We start from the raw sequence: 18782 nt of genomic DNA on the forward strand, positions 1-18782 counted from the left end.
AGTGGATGCTGACAACGAAGGAGAGTTCAAAGGCAGCCTCCGGAGGATCTGCGATCCAGCAAGCAGGAGGTACGAGCAGAGAGAAAAGGCTGTAAACCCATCTGCCTGCGGCCCGCCGCCATCTACAGAGCGAGGCCTCAGGGAAAGGCACAACCTCCACCCCCTCTCCAGCCGCCCCGCACCTCTCCCGGCACTTCAGGCCCGCCTCCCCTCCCGCCGCGCCGGGCCCGCCCCACAGGCGAGCTCCCGGCTTCCGCCGGGCCTCCGGGCAGCGTCTGCCCGCGCCCCCCCGCGGCGGCTGCGGCCTGGGCAGGAAAGCGGCCGGCGGCGGCGCGGGGAGGCCCCGGCAGGTGCGTGTGTGGCGGGGCCGGGGCGGGCGCTGGGCCGGGGCGGCGTGAGGGAGCTCCGGCTGCAAATGGCGGCCTCCGGGGCACAGACCCGGTGGCGGCGGCCTCCGGCACCGCTCGCCGCGCTCCGCAAGGCCGGCCGGGCCTAGCGGCGCGTAGCGAGCGGTGCCGGAGGCCGCCGCCTCTCGGAGGCCTGACTGGCTTGAAAAGACACGAGCGTGTTAATTACTGTGTAAAAATAATTTACTCGTAGGCTCTGTTTAGCGCCAGGTTAACCAGTTAAGAGCAGAATTTCTGCTACATGCTTCCTAGTGGGAAAAGCTCTGAGGGGGCCTGCATTTCCCTCACGGCTGTCAGCCCTAGTTGTTGCCTGCATGTGGAGATGACCTGTTCTAACACTGCAGTAACTGTTTTATATATGTTGTGAGTCAAAGATATTGTAAAGACTATGGAATGAACTAAGGAAAAGGTAACATCCCCATTTTCTGACTACGAGGGGATGGAAAGAGGCATGCAATCAGCTGATTAAATAAGGTGTACAAATGCACTTCAAATAAGGTTGCACTGTGGTTTCCTAGCTCTCGTGCCACTTCTGCAGAAAGCTTCCTTTGCTATTTTCGTACATAACTAACTAAACAGCTTACAAAATTGGTAATACATACTGGAGAGGTCTTGGGAGAAGGGTGGTTTTGCAGTGAAGCTCTCAAAGAGCAGCTGTTGTCCAGATGTGTCACAGAAATGGTATGGTTGGGACCCTGTAAGGAAGAAAAATAGCCAGACTATAGAGATGTGCTAAAAAAACCTGTTTTGAAAAAAAACCCCCGAGGCTTTTCTAAATAAGATTGCCATCTTAGAAACAAGGCTGCAGTGGCATGACTGGAGCGCCTTTGTACTCTAACAGTTCAAATCAGTGTCTGACTCAGATTTCCACAGCCTCTACAAGGCAGCAGTGGTTTGCTGGTTTCCTGGAAGTATTTTTTTGTAGAAGAGACTTTAGCTTTTGTTCCCCTGTTACATCATAAGTGTTTTGTCTCACTTGCCATTAGCAAGCTATTGTCATATACAGCATATTATCCTAAGCAGTGTGGGGAAATCATCCTTTCTCCTCAGATTCTTCTTTGTTTATATAGGGCCTGAAGGCTTTGTTCTAGTGTTTCGAAGTTGGCCACCACTTTCATGGTGGGTATCTCATCAGCTATTTGTCTTCACCTGGGTTTACACTCGTTATCTTTGCAGACTGTCATCTGTTGAGGCTTTGATCCCTTGTTCTGTTTTCTTACTATAACTGTTTAACAGTGTCTGGTAATGGAATGCGAAGTACACACGAATAGTTTCTCTGTAACAAGGATATACTGTGCAGATTAATTCTGAATCACTAAATGTAGGACAAGCCTCTCCTCTGGTTGAGAATAGAAGAAAGGGACCTTGCTAAGAAGTAAGGCTCATAGCATGTGCATTGAATCAGTCCCAATTTCATCACCTGCAGCAGCACCTTAGCTGTTCCTGAGCCTGTCTCATGACTGATTACAGTGTGGCTGTGATTCCCTACACATGGTTTTGGAGCACTCACGTTGTTTGTGCAGAGCATGAATGCTAAGGCCTGCCTTTGTGTAGCTTGGCCTGCAATAATCTGTTCTCTTGCTCTCTTTAAGTCAAAGACTTCTGATAGGACTTCATGTAGTCCACCTTTGTGAAACTGGATGTGGAGCAGTTTCTTTTTCTGAATCTAGGGCTGACTTCTCAGGAGGAGGTGTGAGAACCCTCTGCTTCCATGCTCATGTGGGGAGCAGCTCCAGGATCATTTGCAGGTTAAGTCTTTGCATCTTTGCTATTTGTGTATTTCTTCCTAGTCTTTTGAGTTACTGGTACTGCAGGAGGAACTCAGAAGGGGGATGTTTGAGACCAGTTTTCCTTTTTGTCAGTGCATTAACAAAGGCTTTGGTGAAACATCTTTCGTCATTGAGTCCAATCCCCATGCCAGAACTAAATTATTTCTCATGCAGTGTTAAGATTTGGGGAAGGAACATGTTTCCTAGTCATTTTATAAGACTGCTACCTAAGACTTTAGTTGTAACTAGTTCTGTATCTCCTTATAGCTCTTTTGATATACTTCACAAATCAGGAGTGTTCTCGCTGCTCTCATATAGGTGGAAAATAGTAAGACTTAGAGCTCTTGGATGATTAGGCAAATATACCCAACATACATTTGCTACAAGTAATGTAGACATAAAGAAAAAAATCTGAACTGGAGATGATTTTGAATCCTTGTGTCCATTTCCTGATCAGTGTTTGTGGCTGCTGTAAATGCTGGCTTGGTTAACTTGCATCTCAGGAGGCTGAGCTAGCTAACATCCATTGTTAGTAGTCTATTTAACTTGTTTGTTTTCATTTTAATATGCAAGTTTGGCACTCAGTTAAAAATAGGAGCTAGAATGTTGGGGAGAGAAAAAACAGAACAAAACAAAGTGGTTTAAGAGAGTCAACTGAAATAGAGCACAGTTTTGCTGTGAAGGCTTTTTGAGTTTTTAATGACTTTTCATCACTCTTGCTCATGTTATCTTCCTTGTTCTTTACAGAAGGATGAGGAAGCTTCTTTCCAGAAGGCTCAAGATGTTCAGTAGGCAGTAGGAGCAAGGACTGGAATTGCAAGAATGATGTCTTGCAGGAAATGACATCCCCAGCACTCTAAGGTGAACAAACCCATTCATTTTGCCATACTTCTGAGGTATTAGTGGGATTGCATGTAGCATCAAAGTCTGTCTGTGGAGAAATTGACTTAATATTTATAGTTATGCTGTATTGGCTCCTGCTTGCACTTTTCTTTCAAGCAGGTGGTTTTTTTTTTGTCCTGCTTCTCACTGTTGTCCGGGAAGCTATATGTAATTAACTTACTTCTGGTTACTAATAGATTAGGTTAGACAGGAAATCCTTCTTGCTGAGAACTCATTGAAGGATCTGGCTTAAAATTAAGTGTCTGTGTAAGAGGTTATGGAACAAATAGACCACAGGCCGGAATAAGTTGCCAAATCAGATGAAGCCCCCAGGGACAGTGCTGCTAATGATGGTCTCACCAGCAAATGTGTCACTACTTTTTAAAGAGGGTTCTAGGGGAAACCTGTAGACCTCAGACCTGAAACTTTGACCACCGCCAACTGAATGAGTAGAAAATACAGCAAGGTAGAATTACTGGACACCTGCATAAATATTATATAGTAGGGAAAAGCCAACATGACTTTTGTAATGGAAAGTTATGCCTTCAAAAACTGTTGGAATTATCTGAAGGTGAATCTAGATAAGCGTGTTGAGAAGTCTGGCTTACAGTCTGTACTCAGATTTCAGGAAGGTTTCAAACAGGAGCCCTCACCTGAGTAGCCCTTGACATAATAATGGAGTTCCCTGTCATAAATAAACAGTTGGTGCAAAGATAAGAAAGAGGATGTGAGTAAATGAGTAGCTCTCATGGTGGCTGGAGGTCACCATTGGGGTACCCCAGGGATGTTTTGTAAATGACGTGGAAAAACAATGTTTTCAGCTGGCTTTACCTTATTTGAGGTGGTAAAGAAGAGGGCTGAGGGTGGTGAATTGCAAATGTAAACTGATTCATGTGGGTGGGGAGCAGTCCTAATTTCACACACAAAATGAGTGACTCCTTGGAGCTGTAATGACTAATTCTGTGGAGCTTTCTTGATCAGTAAAATCTGTTTGGATAGTTTCACACAGGCTCAGGGAAGACTGCATAAGCTCACCGTGACTAAGTACACAGAAACGGTGCCTGATTCAGGAGGTTCTGGTCTAAAGACATGAAGGATGTGCGGAAATGCACTGCGTGCTTATTCTGTCCTTCCTTAGGCTTCCTGCTTTTGACCTGTGCCGGAGAGCAGGATACAGGGAGTAGTGTCCTTTAGTCTGACCCAGCGCTGACCATTCATATATTCCCACATAAAATCCATATAACTGGGAATTGGAATGAGGGATTGTCTCTCCAGAAGTGGCAATTTGTTCTCATGTACGCTTCTTCATTATGCTATCAGAAAGATACATGTGCGTGAGGAAGACCTTGCAGCTGCAGGTACCTGGACCTTTGAGCCACAAGTACAGGCAATTTACTAGTGGGACTTTTTTTTTTCTTTTACCTCATTTTAGTGAAAGCTCATTAAATGCCTAAGGAAATACCTACAAATGCAGTCTTATTGGTAGGATTAAAGCAGCCTGTGTTGTGCCACGTGGCTGTATTTTATACAGATTTTCAATGTCTTTCTAATTCTGGCTTGCAGGGTCCCTAAACACTTGCCTGAGACTAGCCCAGCAGCCCTGAACACTTTAGGCACTTGTGAAAAGGCTTTGTCAACTCTTGACCTTTCTTTTCTGACTTCCAGGCTTATTTTGGTGCATGTGTATACACATGTTTAACAACTTGTAGCTAGTTTGGTCAAAACAGGATTAGTAAAAAGCGATTAAACCCACAGCTGATTCTTATTTGAGGCACCGAAGTAGAACTTGTTTACTATACAAGCAAGAAAATTTAGCTAGGAATGCAGAGTCGCAGAGTTTGTAACTTACACATGAAGAGATCGTGTCTCTTGCTTCCCAGACACACAGGGCTTGGGTACTTGGTATGTGCTATCTTCTGCAGTGTGCTTTTTCATAGGCAAGAAGGGATTTGTGTATACCAACAACATCCTTTATAGAAAGTGTTGATAGGCTTTGGGGCATGGAATTTTATGTTTCATATCTTGGTATGATCAAGCAGGGAGACAAAGGGTAGACTGGGATTTTTCTGCATTTCTAAGATGTATTGCAGTCCCGTCGTTCTGTGTCTTTGCTTTTTAAAGCAATCACGTTTCTGTATGTGACCGATTTCTCATGACTGTAAGGCAGTTTCCTACTGCTCTTTCTAATGACAGTTGAAGATGCTGAGATCTGTCTAGCATTAGCCCATAGCAATGAAATTACAAGTGCCCAGAGGCTGCCAGTATAACATTTACATGAGCGCACTTTCAGCTTTTAAGAATTGCTTAATTGAAAATGCAGTAGATGCCAGGCAACTTAGATCTTGTTTCTGATGTCGCATTCCATAAGAGCACAAATTACCAAATGAGTTAATGCTCTACTCAAATTGGCCATGTTTTCAGCATGTCTTTATGTGTGACTGGTGAACTGGAAGTTCCAGTTAATACTGTCAGAGAAATTGGGAGGTACTGTCTTCAGTGTGAAGCATTCCCTTGACTGAGTCTTTTAGAGGGCCAGTCTGGTATGGAGAAGTGTTCCTCCTCCATCCCTTCCTTCCTGCAACCGTTTTTCTTATTCTCACCCTTTCTCCTAGACAGGCCTCTCATTTGCAAAGGCTGCCAGGCAGTTTTGTCTGAGGCAGGCTGGCGACTTCCATCAAAATTTTTAAGAATTTCTAATAGGAAAAAAGCCACAGTTCAGAGCAGAATACCTGGCATGGAGCTGGCTATTCTATGGCAAGTCTCTGACATCGCTGAATTATTGCAATAGGTAGTTAGATGTTTAGAAAAAAAGTAAGAACATCCCGCCTCTCTGCCAGTCGTGCCAATGTGAGGTTTTTTGCTGCCTATTTTTATATGTTTGTGTCTGGATTCTTCTGAAGTGAAATGTAACACTGTTGGGGAATTGGCACTTGTGATTCAGAGTGTAGCAATGCTGAATTTGTTTCAGTGTAGTTCAAAGAAACTATTGCTGGTGGATCTTCTTTTGTAAGAAGTGTCAGAGCAAGATAAGGATTGTTTGTGGTGGTGGAAGTTTTTGCAGTCATTTTTAAAAGCTGATGATCTGGTAAAAAATGAGTGGCAAAAGCTGATTAATTATGTGTATACTTCCCCTGCAGGTTCAGCTATATACAGGATTCTTTCTGTGTTTCTAATTGTGTATGGTATTGAACCTTTGGGTTTTTCTCTTATATCTACATGTTGTTGGATTTCAGAACTGATGAGGTGTCTTCTAAAACCTGTTGTCTTTGCATTCTCCTAAGAGCCCTTTTTTTGCAGCTGGCACTTTCCAAATGTAGTGCCAATGGGTGAATTTTAAAAGTCTGGTTCAGGTTTTCAGGTATTCAGTATAGGTAAAGTACATTTGGCCAATGTTTTCATAGCCTTTTGTATAAAAAAAGCATCTCCAGCAGTGCTCCAGCTGGGAGATGGTCTTTTGCTAGACCAATAGAAAACTGCAAATTGTTCTTGAGTTCAAGCTAATGATGCACTGCTAGTGGTATGATCTCCGCCTCCAAGATCTCTTAGCCTATTTCAGAGTGCTTTATACAGTGAATAAGTTTGTTCCTGTTTGACAGGTATAAGGGCTGCGGCACAGAAACATTAACTTTTTGAAGCTCACATGGTAAATTGGTGACAAACATAGAAGAACAATCGCAGGTTGCATAGTTATCTAAAATACATAACCGTTGACTGGAACAGGCTATTCTTCATCTTTCTGGTAGGTTGAATTTAAAGCTTATTTTATGGAGATTCCAGCGTAAACATTTCTAGAGCACGATAAACAAGTTTGTCACTGTGACTCTAAACAGGGCATCTCCCAACTCCAATGTTCTGTGTCCTGTGGAGTTTTAGATTCTCATCCAGTTACATTACTGTTTAAGTTAATCAATATATGACTTCTGTGGCCTTTTTGAGCCAGCACAGTTTTTGAGATGGTTGTTTCCTTTTTTTTTTTTATTTTTTTTTCCCCCTGGCTGCTCAACAGATTACGTTAGTTCTAGGTAAAAGGTGTATAGGACTAGTTCATCTTTGTTTTCAGTTTTTGAATTTCCAAACCTAAGAGCAAAGTTACTTTTACCGCTCAGTGGAGCAGAGTTGATTTTTATCTGCAGTCCTTAAAAGATGAATGCTCAAACTGTAGTTTTCTGTTTGCTTATCAGTAAAGCCCAATATTTTCCCAGCCTGATGTAGACACAACCATATGTGTCACCTGCTTCTGTAGTTTGCCTAGGTTGTCCAATTAGATAGCTTTCAGACTCCTTGTTGTGGAGAGATGTGTAAAAAAAACCAAAAAAACCCAAAAAAACCAAAACCACCCAAAGAGTTTGTGGGAATTCATTACTTTCAAATAAGCTTTATATTACTAATTACGTTTATATCAATTTTCTAGAACGATGCCAAGAAAAAGAAAGCTGTTGGCTCAATTAAGTGCTCTCCAAAGCAACTCCAGCTTCCCTCCATTTGATGCCTTGGAGAACCTGAATGCTACGCCTGATGGGGATTCTTCTCCAAAAAGCAGCAAATACTTTGCAATAGAGAAAAAAAATACTTCCCGACTAGAAGCAGATTTCTTCAACCAGCCCTGTATTAGTCTGGCCAAGTCTTTTCTGGGACAGGTAAGATGTAAACTGACATTACTGTACTGGAGCATGTGCTAGCTAATAACCTAGTGTAAAAGGATGAAATTCTTTTTTGCCATTTGACTCCAGGGCTTTGCTATTTTAGGAATACAGCTCTCATTCCTTCTCTTGTTAAGTGCAGTGGAATTTAAAGACTAGTAGCCAAATCTATTTTGGATGAAGTCAGAGGAGTAATTTTTCATATTTAGTTTACTGTCACATTTCAGAATTAGTATTTTGTGGAGTTTTTCTCCCTTTTTTCTGGTCTACTGAAATATACTTTGATGTTTGTGGCGTGAAGGTTCTTTCAAGGCCCATTATTTTCTCTTCAGGTATGCCTGTATTTGGTTTTGGCTCTTGCTTATCCCAGTGGGAAGTAATGCTCTGCAGTCAGCAGCATCTCCTCTGCCTCCATTTACTGTCTTGTGATGCTAACAGTGGGGCAGGCCCTTGGCCTTTCTTGACCAGTATCATAGTGTACTCGAGTATTTAATTCTTCTGCAAGTTTAGCAGACTGCTTGGTACTTTCTTGTATGCTGTCCCATATGTTTTGAAAGCTGTATGACATACTGCCTGCTTGTATTTTTTTCTGTTCTGAATAACTTGATATTGTCAGTACACATGGTGAGCTCTCTAATGATCACTTTTCTGAGGTTATTAACACAAATACACAGGGCAGAACAGGTCCTAGTGTGTGTGGAGACATCTAGGATTCCACAGTCCCACGGTTAAGCTGTCTTCACTCCAAAACCTGCTTTTCCTATCTTTTGTTTCTGAGTTTTCAAGCCATTGCTTGTTCACAAAAAGACCTTCTCCCTTACTGAAACTTTGAGGAATCTTTGGACCTTGCTGAAAGCCTTTGGAAATCAGAGTAGGGGAGTTAAAATGTCTCTTCTGCTTAGAGAGTCCTTCAAAAAAGTCTTCTGCTGTTTCCATGGGAGGGAGTTCTTCCAGTGTTTTCCGTATTAGAAGTTCCAGTCAGGGATCTCCTAAATGCAATTGCAAAATGTGTTTTTAGTTTCACTCCTACGGTCTTATCTTCTCTGAGTCTTTTTTTATACCTTTATTGTCTGTAGGGTGAACAGACTCTCTGTGTTCTCATTGGTTTAGATAACTTCAGGAATTTGTTCCACAAACTGTTGGTTTTGGCCTGTCTTGCTGTGTCTAGCTTTTTCTAAAAAAAAAAAAAAAAAAAATTCTAGGGATATTGTCTTGCTTGCCATTGCTGTGCTTTTTAACCCTGCTGGGGTTTTTTTGGGGTCTGTCTTAACCTCTCTCTGATTAAGTCATGTGTGTTTGCTATCTTTATAGACATCCTGCTAGAGGCTTGCCTTTCCAGCTTTAACCTTTGGCTGCCTCTGTAAGTTCTTCCTAACAAGCTTCCTCACTTTATGTAGTTTTCCCTTTTTGCTGGTAGGCAGAACTCTGAGAGGTTATTTTTGGACCTTAATACTTGTGGAAGGACACCGAATTTCATGGTCATGATACAAAGTTGTTTTTCAGAAAACTATGGATTTTGCTCTCAGTTTGAGACTTTAGTCTTGTGAGATCCCTGATTACTCACTCTGCAAAGCATTTGATGGTGTCTAAAAAAACATAGCCTATGTCCTGTCCTACTGTGGTATTTACTTGGCCTACACGAGGATACCTGAAGTCTCCCAGTAATGATGGATTTTTTTTCTGTCTTAATGAGCATTATTTTGATATTTTGATGTCTTAATGACATCCTTATGCATTCAGTTACCCTGGGCAGATGATATTTTAGTCCTAATGGTCTATACTTTTCCTGTTCAGGCCTAGAATTACAAGCCAGGCAATTTCTGTCTTGATTTTACATTTTCCTTAAAATATAACCCCCAGTCTCCCATGACCCAGTCTATTCTCTAATTTTTTTTTAATTATAACAGTAATGGTAATTAAAGGTTTCATTCATTATCTTCATTCTACTGAATTTTGGAGGTGCCTGGTATATTAATATTGTTTACCTCAAACATGATACTGGAGTTCTTGGAAACAAAAAAAATACCCCAAAACATGCACGCAGTAAATGGCCTCTCAAAATGGACTGTCATAACACCAAGATACACCCTTAATGAGAAATAAAACCCTCAATAAACAGTTTACTGTGACGTGTTGTGAATGATCACCATTTTTTAACTGTTTCAACTGTATTTGTTGTGTCTGAAGAGTCGGGGAAATGCCTGCATGCTTTTAAAAATCATAACCTAACCATGAACGCTTCATCGTATTGAAAGAGAAATGTGGCCACGTGAGTGTGCTTTTGGGGTGTTTACAGGCAGTTGCTAGACACCAGTGCTTTTCTAAGGGCACTGCAGTTTTCATAACAATAATAAACTGATAGTTTTCAACAATTTGAGAAGAGCTGTAGGGAAACACTGCTATACCAGAGTTGCAACATTTGAAACAGACTTCTGGAGCACCCATACTGAATCGGGTCAATAACTGCATTAGCAATCCAGCACAAACATATCATAGGAATTAAGCTTTGTTTCTTGAAGGTCATTTTTTAATAGCTGGTTTTCAAACATGAAAGGGCTGAATACAGAATAATTGAACTGATTGCTGTTGCCTAAATGAGACTATACTGCAGTATTTTTTAAACATACAATAGGTAAAATAAAAAGTTTAGAAATCAGATCAAACAACAAAAAGCTTTATATGAAGTTTAGTGATTGTTTTATTTTTTAAAGAGAATCTTTTCACTGTCATGGGTTTTTTTCCCCTGCATCTGCTTTGTTTTATTTAAGGAGGTACCAGCAGCAAGAAACACACTGTAATAACAAAGATCTGTTGTCTGCCTGAAGCCAATTCCCAGCTCTCCTGCACTGTCCCTCTCTGTGGTGCAGAAAGTCCAGAAATAGCATTGATAACTCACTCTGGTCATGATTATCTTTATGGTTAGGGGCTAGGACTTGTTTGAAGCATCTCTATGGAGAGAGCAACTCTCTAATTGTAGCAGTCCTTGTGCCACTGTCATATTTCTTCTGACCTAAAGAATGTACATTCATGGTGCTTCAAGGTTAATATTGGTGGTGCTTTTTTGCCTTAAACCTGGTGGATTGGGGTGAAAGATACAGAAAATAAAGCCAACTCTGTGGACTCTATATAGGATCATAAACTCGTTCTTTATGATACTGCCACATCTAGACATGCCAGCTGTTTTGTGGGGTGAATGACAGCTAGGAACTTCTTGTACTGGGCTGTGGCCTGGATGGTAGGAGCTGAAAAAGTTCACATTGGCTTACAGAGTGGACTGCTAGATGGAGAGGAGAGTATGTAGTGCTATCAAGTCCTTTTTTTCTGACGACTTCGTTTCCACAGCTCTTGCACTCTGGTTATTTTGTACAGAGGGTTGCTAACTGATGCACTCTGACCTCTCTTTCAGATTTTAGTTCGGAAACTTCCTGATGGCAGAGAACTCTGGGGGAGGATTGTTGAAACAGAAGCTTATCTGGGTGGGGAAGATGAAGCTTCCCACTCAAAAGGTGGGAAGCAAACTCAACGAAATGCGGCAATGTTCATGAAACCAGGAACTCTGTACGTGTATCAGATCTATGGGATTTATTTCTGCGTGAATGTTTCCAGCCAAGGTAAGTTAAGGTTGAAAGAGGTTTAATGCCTATAGCATAGGGCCGATATTTCAAGCTATGCTTGCCATATTGCAGTCATTTATGGGCTCCCTCTGTGCTCTGAAATCAGTGACGTGCTGTCACAACCTTTCCTTGGGGACCCGGGTTTTGCCATTGCGAACAGTGTGTAACTGTGGGCAGGCAGCGTATTGGCTTCCAGCGTTACAAGCAGGGCCTGTCTCCAGCTGCACAGAGACCACCCCAGTGGGGCTGTGCTCCCAGCCATGAGCTGTGTGAGCCCTTCAGGCGCAGGAGGAAACACTGATAGGATGGAGCTTTCAGGTTTGCTGACCTGGGCTGCTGCCTTACTCATGTGATTCAGGGAGCTTTGTTTCTTGAAAGTGGTGATGCAGAAGTAAATTTGCCGTCTAATGACAGCTTAAATCTTGGTGTCTGTTGTCATGACAAGAAACTCTTGTGTCTCCTACCCTTATCTTCAGAAGCTGTAAATATTGGGGAAAACAAAAAAAGCCTGAGATGTCCTAAGCTTAAGCGAGGAGTCAGTGTAGGAGTGTTTTAGCTGCTTTGCTGTATCTTAAAACTAAGAAAACCCACCCCCCAAATGAAAATACCCAGACTTACAGAAGCTTCAAACTTCATTTATTATTCTTGAGATAAGATAATCAACCCTAATCAAATTATCCTGGAATTCCCTGAGACTCTTCTTCCACAGCTCCTCTTAATGTGCAAGTGTTACTTCTATAAATTTGGGGTTTTTTTCCCTTCCTGTAAAAATGACAATATTTGCCTTGCAATAAAGCTATTGGTTAATTAGACACCTTGAAATGGCAGCAGATATTTCTTAGATAAATACTCGTTTTGTTAGAAAAAAATGTCAAAAATAATTTATTTTCTTTTTAGCCATTTCAAAGGTACAGCTTAAAAATCCCTGCTGCTTGTATATTCCTAAGTGGAAAGCAAATGTAACAGTAACCATTAATGCTCAGGTTTTGGCCTTTGGACAGGAGCCAAGCAGAACTGCCAGGTTATGCTGCGGGGGAAGAGTCTTGTCTTTCTAAATGGAGGTCTGGAGTCTGGCGGATGAACACATGTGAATTTCATTATATTGTCTCTGCCAAATCTCTTCAGATAATGAAAGCAGAATGGTTCATTATTCAGGATGGGATTCTTAGTGTTTGAAATATTAGGAATAATAATTTCTATTAAAAAAGAAAGATGCTTAGCCTTTGAATTCGAAGACTATTTCTTTGAAATTTATACTTTGGGAAATTTTCCCTTATATATTTGTTTAGTTTTGTAACAAATTAGTTAAAAGAGCTCACCATTGTGATGGCTTTAGTTGCATTTCTTGTTACAAACTCTGTCTGTTAGCCTGTCACCTGTTCAGCCATGCTGACACCAAGCCCAGCTGTCACTGCTAGCTTTGTCAGGACTGCAGTAAATAGCATAGTTGTGCATGCTTTGTGTCACAGGTGCATCTACATAAGCAGGATTTACTCCTTCAGTATATTTGCGCATGTGCAGATGTTTTGAAAGGAAGAATGTGAGGAGGAATTGTACCCAAGATGTTTTTCTCATCTTAAACATAGATGGAGAAGAAACCTGTCCTGTTGTTTAGTCTGAGGGAAGGACTGGGGAAGTCTTTTGAGGTGGCAGTTACACACCTGGGTAGAAGGGAAGAGCATTTCCTCCTCTGGATATGGGACAGATCTTGAAAACTTTGTTTTGAATCTTGCTCTGCCTGTATAGAAAACACAAGGAAATACTGGCAAAGAAAAAAAGCCTGTTGTGGCATTGCTCAGTCCTTCTTAGTAGCACAGGCCACGCTCTGCTTATAGCATGAACTTCTGATGTTACAGCTTTCATCGTCTTTGTGCAGGGAATTTGATGCTAAATATCCAAGTACTTCAGGGTGTCCCTCAGAACGCTGTGAAAACCTGAGTGACTGACCATGAGACCATAAAACATATGAACGTAATATTCCTGAAGGTGTTGCTTGGGAAGGGTGGACACAGGTTACTGAGAGAACACTAAATGCTTTTCCTTTTCAAAGGGCACGTCGCCAGTGATGTCCACCACTCTCTTGGATTTTGGCAGTGGAATGATTACATCTATTCCCATGTGTTATCTTCTGCCTCCTGGGATCTCCTGGGATCTCTCATATTCTCCCCTCAGCTGTCTTCCAAGCTGAAGGTTTCTAGTCTACTTAGTTATTCCTTCCTTAGGCTTTTGCTCCAAAGCCAGTCCGTAACTTTGATAGTCCTGGTCATCTGTCCCTGAATCTCTTCCAGTTTTATCTTTCTATAGGTGGAGGGAAGGAGCAGAACAAATCTAGACATGCACACAAATTTCAGGACAGCAGAGCAACTTACTTTATATATGAGTAGTTGGGGTTTACATCTGGGAATACCGTATGGCACTGCTGCAGCACGTGGGAGCAGTGGAGAAGGGGAAAGGTCTTTGGGAGTTCCCTGATGTCTTCAAACACACACAAATTTGTCTTTAGCCATTTCAATTTTGGTCTGGATGCATGTTAGCAAAGGTCATACTAATGACATGAGAATTAGGGGGAAAAGTGAGGTTGATTTGGGGAGAAATCAGTTCTAGAGATTTTCCAAATGACTCTTGGAAGATGTGTCTGTTTGGCCATCAGGTGGTTTGTATCAAAATACCGATGCAGTCATACACTGATTTTTAACAAAGCATTTATTTCTGGAGACTGTTGGCACAAGCACGTAGATTTAACTGAGATGTAGTGGGGGTTTAGGTCGTTTATTGCAGTTAGCACAAACTAATTCTTAGCTGGCTTAGATTACCTGGTTTTGTTATGTAGGCAAGTCCTTGTGCTGCTTAAATTACAGGATCCTTGTGGGAGGAAGGCAAGCAGTGCAGAGAACCACTATATCCTCTGAAGTACTGGCGGTGACTGCTGTCCTGCTGCTTCTCAGACTCTTGAACTGAGTGACCGTAGAGCTGATTGGAACTGCTAGCTTAATGAAGGCAGCTGCCTTTTTACTGGAGAGAGATCAGAGTGCAGCACTGTCCCTGCGTTGTCTGTGCCTGCCACCTTGGCACAGATGCTGCACAGGGCTGTCCTGGACACATGCACTGTTGGGACCAGGCGAGCATGAATTGGACTGTTGCAGCAGGCTTTGTTTTTAAAAAGTAGTTTAACACTGACTTGAATTATGCTGAGGCTTTCTTGGTCCTTAAGTTGGGGATGTGAGGCCTGTATGAGATGTACAAAGCTTTATATGCCACTCATACTTGCTTCTCTCTGCTTAGCTTGTCAAGAATGGGATATGTGGCTCGTGAGACTGGCTCTTCAGAGATCTTGTTTCGATATGAAACCTCATAGCATTGTCTGTTCTAACACCAGGTGGAATAAACCTTCTCTTCTGTTTTCTATATTTGGCTTATACTAGACCTCAGGCTCAGCAGTATCTCCCGGGGATAGGAAAAGGTGTGTCACCAGCAGAGCTGTGCTGGTGGAGGTGCTTGGTAGAGCAGCTAGGAAAGCACAGACTTCACCTGGAGAGCTGCCACCACGGTGGTGTCCTCAGCAGTACATCCCCCGCTCGGCCTGACGCTGCCGACAGCAGCCCTTTGGCTGCAGCCTGCTGTTTTGCCACTTTGCTGGGGCACGAAGTTGTGGCTGTTAGCGTGTTCAGTCGAGTTCACTTAACTGTAATTTGTGTTTATAAAACCATAATGAGTTGAAGGGTGGGCTGAAATGGTTTTTCTCACTGACGAAGGGGAAATGTTTGTGCGTATCACTGAAATAAAGCTGCACTGTGTGGGATTTTACTGTGAGAGGTCTTCCCTTCGGTGGGTCAAATGCTGCTACTGCCTGAAGCCACAGCGGGCATCACTACCTTGTTTTTTTTTTTGAGAAATCATAGATGACAGAGGAAGAATTTATAGAAAAAATACAACCAATGTCTTTCAGCATGCATGAATCCTACAGTGTATCCTGAGCAGCACAATAATCTTAGTACAAAGCTTTCCCTATGGTCAAGAGGGACGTTGGGCTTCCCTCACTTCAGGAGGAGGGTAAATGCCAGTCAGGCCTTTCGTTGACTTTACTGTGCTTTGTTTCTCTGGAATTTGCCAAGGTGTGTGTTTTGCTGCCAAACCTCAAAGAATAGCTTGTGAAATCAAGATCCCAGTGATGCTCTACAAAGGCCCAGAGTCACACTGTGTGGACTTCCCCCTAACTTTTGGATCCTAGACTAGGACTTTGAAGGAAGTGTTTCATGAGCAGTGAGTCAGACGGGTGGAGAGAGGAGAAAATTTTCTTCTCTCCAGTGGCCAGGAGCTGTTTCCAAGAATGGGAGCTGGAGCCCTTCCAGGGAAGGAGCACAAGCAGCACAGTAGGGGTGTGGGACTTCCCTATTGTTTTATGATTTCTAGCTGCTCAGGGAGAGAATTGGCCTCTGCCTTGTTGTTAGATCCCAGCTTTTAGCTCTGAAGGCTACTCGTTATATGGAGTGACTCCTGGGCATGGGAGGTAGGTACTTGGCATCTCTGGACTGGCACCGCTACTGACGGCGTGTCTGTGGCTGTGTCAGTGGCTGTGTCCGTGTCAGGCAGATGCTCAAGTCAGATAACCCCTGAGAGCAAACTGCTGCAGGCTGCAGAGAGGGAGGAAGGCAGGCTGAAGCATTCTGGCCTGCAGGAGTTGAGTTGGAAGGATTCAGCTCCTTTTTGGTAGTTAAAATAAAACTTCTGATGTGTGAGTAAGCTCAGGAGGACCCGAACATCAGCCCAGGGGTGTGGGGAAAAATGGGGGCAGAGAAGGCAGCAGCTCATCGCGGCATCCGGGCGCTCTAATCCTGCCTGCTGTCGCCACCTCTTCCCAAAGCTCTTGTGGTGTTACTGTCACATTCAGGGGCTGCTGACTGTGAGCAGAGCACGGTGGCTGTGTCACACACTGCTAGGAAGAGCGTGAAAACTTCCTGGAGGAAACGCAGAAAGAGCAGCCAGAGACAGAAGTGCCAAGTACCCCCTGGCACGCCTCTGCTGATGCTGTGGGAGCACCTGCAGTTTCTCCGAGTGCTTGTCTCGCTTCACGTGAACTCCCAAGGGCTCTGTACAATTCAAGTGTAACCACAGGTTCCACTTGGATTTGTGATGGAGGAAAGCAAGTGGTGTAGATTGCGATTGCTCAGAATCCCACAGTTGTTCTGGCGAGTGAGGCAGCATCCCGATGCAAAGGCTGTTTCTTTGTGCATGGATAAAAAGCAGAATTAGGACATGGAACATGTTCTTAAAATCTAAAATGACCTTTGAGCTCTAAATTACTGTAGTACAGGGAAGCAGCTTTTGGCTGCCAGATTAGCATCAATCCTCTTCCTTAGAGAAGGGAGTGCCTGGGAACAGATTGCTGACAGCTGTTGGAAATAAGACTGTTGACTTCACCGAGCTGCACCGAGGGCAGCGGGGGGCTCTGAGCAGGTTCAGGGCAACAGGCACACCTTGCAAAGCCAGAAATCGGGTCCTCAGCTGACAGGCTGAGGTTGGGAGCCCAGAAGGGTAATTTAGCGTGGGATTTGTACAAAATATGAGAGGGATTCTATTTTTGGAAATTGCGGGTCCTTAGGGATCTGTCAGTGCCTACAAAAAAAGCTTTCGCCAGGCGTGAGCATGGCTCCAGATGTTTGAGGCTGGAGAGGGAGAGGGGATTCTTGTGGAGCAGCATCAGCGAGCACGCAGACGCTGGGGGGAGGAATGCCGTGGGCGGCCCGGCACAAGGGGTGCTGTGTGGGGCAGCACACAGCCCGCTTTACCAGGCTCTGACCTCACCCACTCCGGGTCATGAGAAGACCTTCCTTTTGCTGTCCAGTGGAAAATGCCGAGGAAGTGTGTATGTCCCGCTGGGGCTGGAGGCCCTTGTCACAGGGGCATGTCTGTGCTCAGAGCTGCGTCTTTGCTTCACTGTCACCAAAATCAGGGAGGGCAGCTGGCTACAGCAGCTGTGTGGGGCTAGAGTTCCCCAAGGCTCCTGACAGGGTGGCAAGTCCATTTGAGAAGACAACCTGTCACCTTTTCCGCTTTGAGTCATAGAAGGGTCTTACCCACTGAAGCAATGCTCCCAGGGCCACACAGACCCATCCTGTCCTGGGTCCCCATCCCGCGAGAGCCTCCCTGGCCCAGGGGTTGGCACTGCTCTCCGTGGTGGCCACGCAGCTCCCCAAAGCTACGGCCACCCCACCTGCTGTCACACCTCCAGGCATGTGTTTGATTTGGCAGTGCCTGCAGCCAGGGCTCCCGCAGCAGCGACAGCAGCTGCTCCCAGTGCCTGCAGCTCCTTCCCTGGTTTGTCTTTGTCCAGCCTAGCTCTGCAAGCTGCCTCTTTCTGCTGGCAGCATCTCTCATTCCTCTTCTCCTTTGTTAGCTGGAGTTCTTGTAATCAGTTTATTATAAATCCACTGGGTTTGGGAGCAGCTTTGGATAGCTGTGCCAAAACCTGAACCATATGTGTATTTATTCCTGAACATTGTGCTGACATAAGAAAAACCTCTTGCCCTCTGGCAAGCCTTGGAGCAGCAGCTAGACTTAGTAACATTAAGAAGTGGTACTGGGGAAGAGCAAGTCAGCACGGATCAGCAGAGGACACAGCTATGGGAACACTGGGCACTGAGAAGAGGGGAGGGAGCGCGCTGACCACAGGTGAGCAGCACTGGAAGGACAGACCCTGCGGTTGGGCGCTGCAGGCCATTCCCCGCTCCATCGGGCTCAGGGCTGAAGCACTCCTGCTGGCGGGGGGGCTGCAAGCTGAGATGTTCTTGACAAACAACCCTGTACTAACACACACTTCTTGTTCTGCGCAGGGGAAGGGGCTGCGGTGTTACTTCGCTCTTTGGAACCTCTTCAGGGTTTAGATGCGATGAGAGAGCTACGCAATGCCTCAAGGAAAGGCCTCCCAAAGCTGCTGAAGGACTGGCAGCTGTGCAACGGGCCCTCCAAGCTCTGCCAGGCGTTTGGGATTGATAAGGTGTTTGACCAAAGGGACCTGACTCAAGATGCAGCCATCTGGATGGTACCTGGACGTGACCTACCAGAGGAGCAGGACGTGGTAGCCACCACAAGGATCGGTATTGGCAACAGGGGAGAGTGGGCACAGAAACCGCTCAGGTTTTATTTACGAGGGAATAGATTTGTGAGTGTTGTAGACAAGAAAATGGAGAAAGAGATGGTGGCAATGGGAAACCTCCCTTGCAGCTGACAAGCCTTGCCAGTGTGCCACTGACCAGGACTCGAGGTGTGCGCTGTACGATAGCCTCAGGCTAGGTCCTGGCAGCAGCTGGGGCAGCCGTGGGGGCTTGGAGGTTTTTAACAATAAATGTACTTTATCACAATGAACAAGGCCCAGTGGAATGTTTGTGGGGCAGCCCAGCGTGGGTCTCCCAGTCAGAACTGAGGTTGGTTTTGGATGTTGAGGGCCACTTTCTCCCTTGCCAGCAGATCCAG

General features: G+C 44.3%; 2 protein-coding genes across 10 annotated transcripts in view; one reads left to right on the forward strand and one right to left on the reverse strand.

Moving 5' to 3' along the window:
* The first annotated feature begins 228 nt into the window (after window positions 1-228).
* MPG (N-methylpurine DNA glycosylase) lies at window positions 229-18674 on the forward strand. Of its 8 annotated transcripts, none has more exons than XM_040593652.1 (7): window positions 296-350; window positions 1458-1526; window positions 2000-2155; window positions 2924-3037; window positions 7470-7695; window positions 11105-11309; window positions 18143-18674. In XM_040593652.1, the coding sequence occupies exons 5-7, from the start codon at window positions 7474-7476 to the stop codon at window positions 18535-18537; spliced, it is 822 nt and encodes a 273-aa protein (XP_040449586.1). In that variant the 5' UTR covers window positions 296-350; window positions 1458-1526; window positions 2000-2155; window positions 2924-3037; window positions 7470-7473; the 3' UTR covers window positions 18538-18674. The 8 variants fall into 8 exon arrangements, with proteins under 8 accessions (XP_040449593.1, XP_040449591.1, XP_040449586.1 ...); XM_040593654.1 differs by having other exon boundaries at window positions 2006-2155; XM_040593653.1 differs by having other exon boundaries at window positions 2078-2155.
* NPRL3 (NPR3 like, GATOR1 complex subunit) overlaps window positions 13998-18782 on the reverse strand; it is a 51739-nt gene continuing 46954 nt past the window's right edge. For both annotated transcript variants that reach the window (XR_005827812.1, XR_005827811.1), the window contains one exon: window positions 13998-16533. The gene's annotated coding sequence lies outside the window, so the exon portion shown is untranslated. The remainder of the gene's footprint in view (window positions 16534-18782) is intronic.

Source organism: Falco naumanni, chromosome 4 (genome assembly GCF_017639655.2).
Source record: "Falco naumanni isolate bFalNau1 chromosome 4, bFalNau1.pat, whole genome shotgun sequence".
Taxonomy (NCBI): Eukaryota; Metazoa; Chordata; class Aves; order Falconiformes; family Falconidae; genus Falco; species Falco naumanni.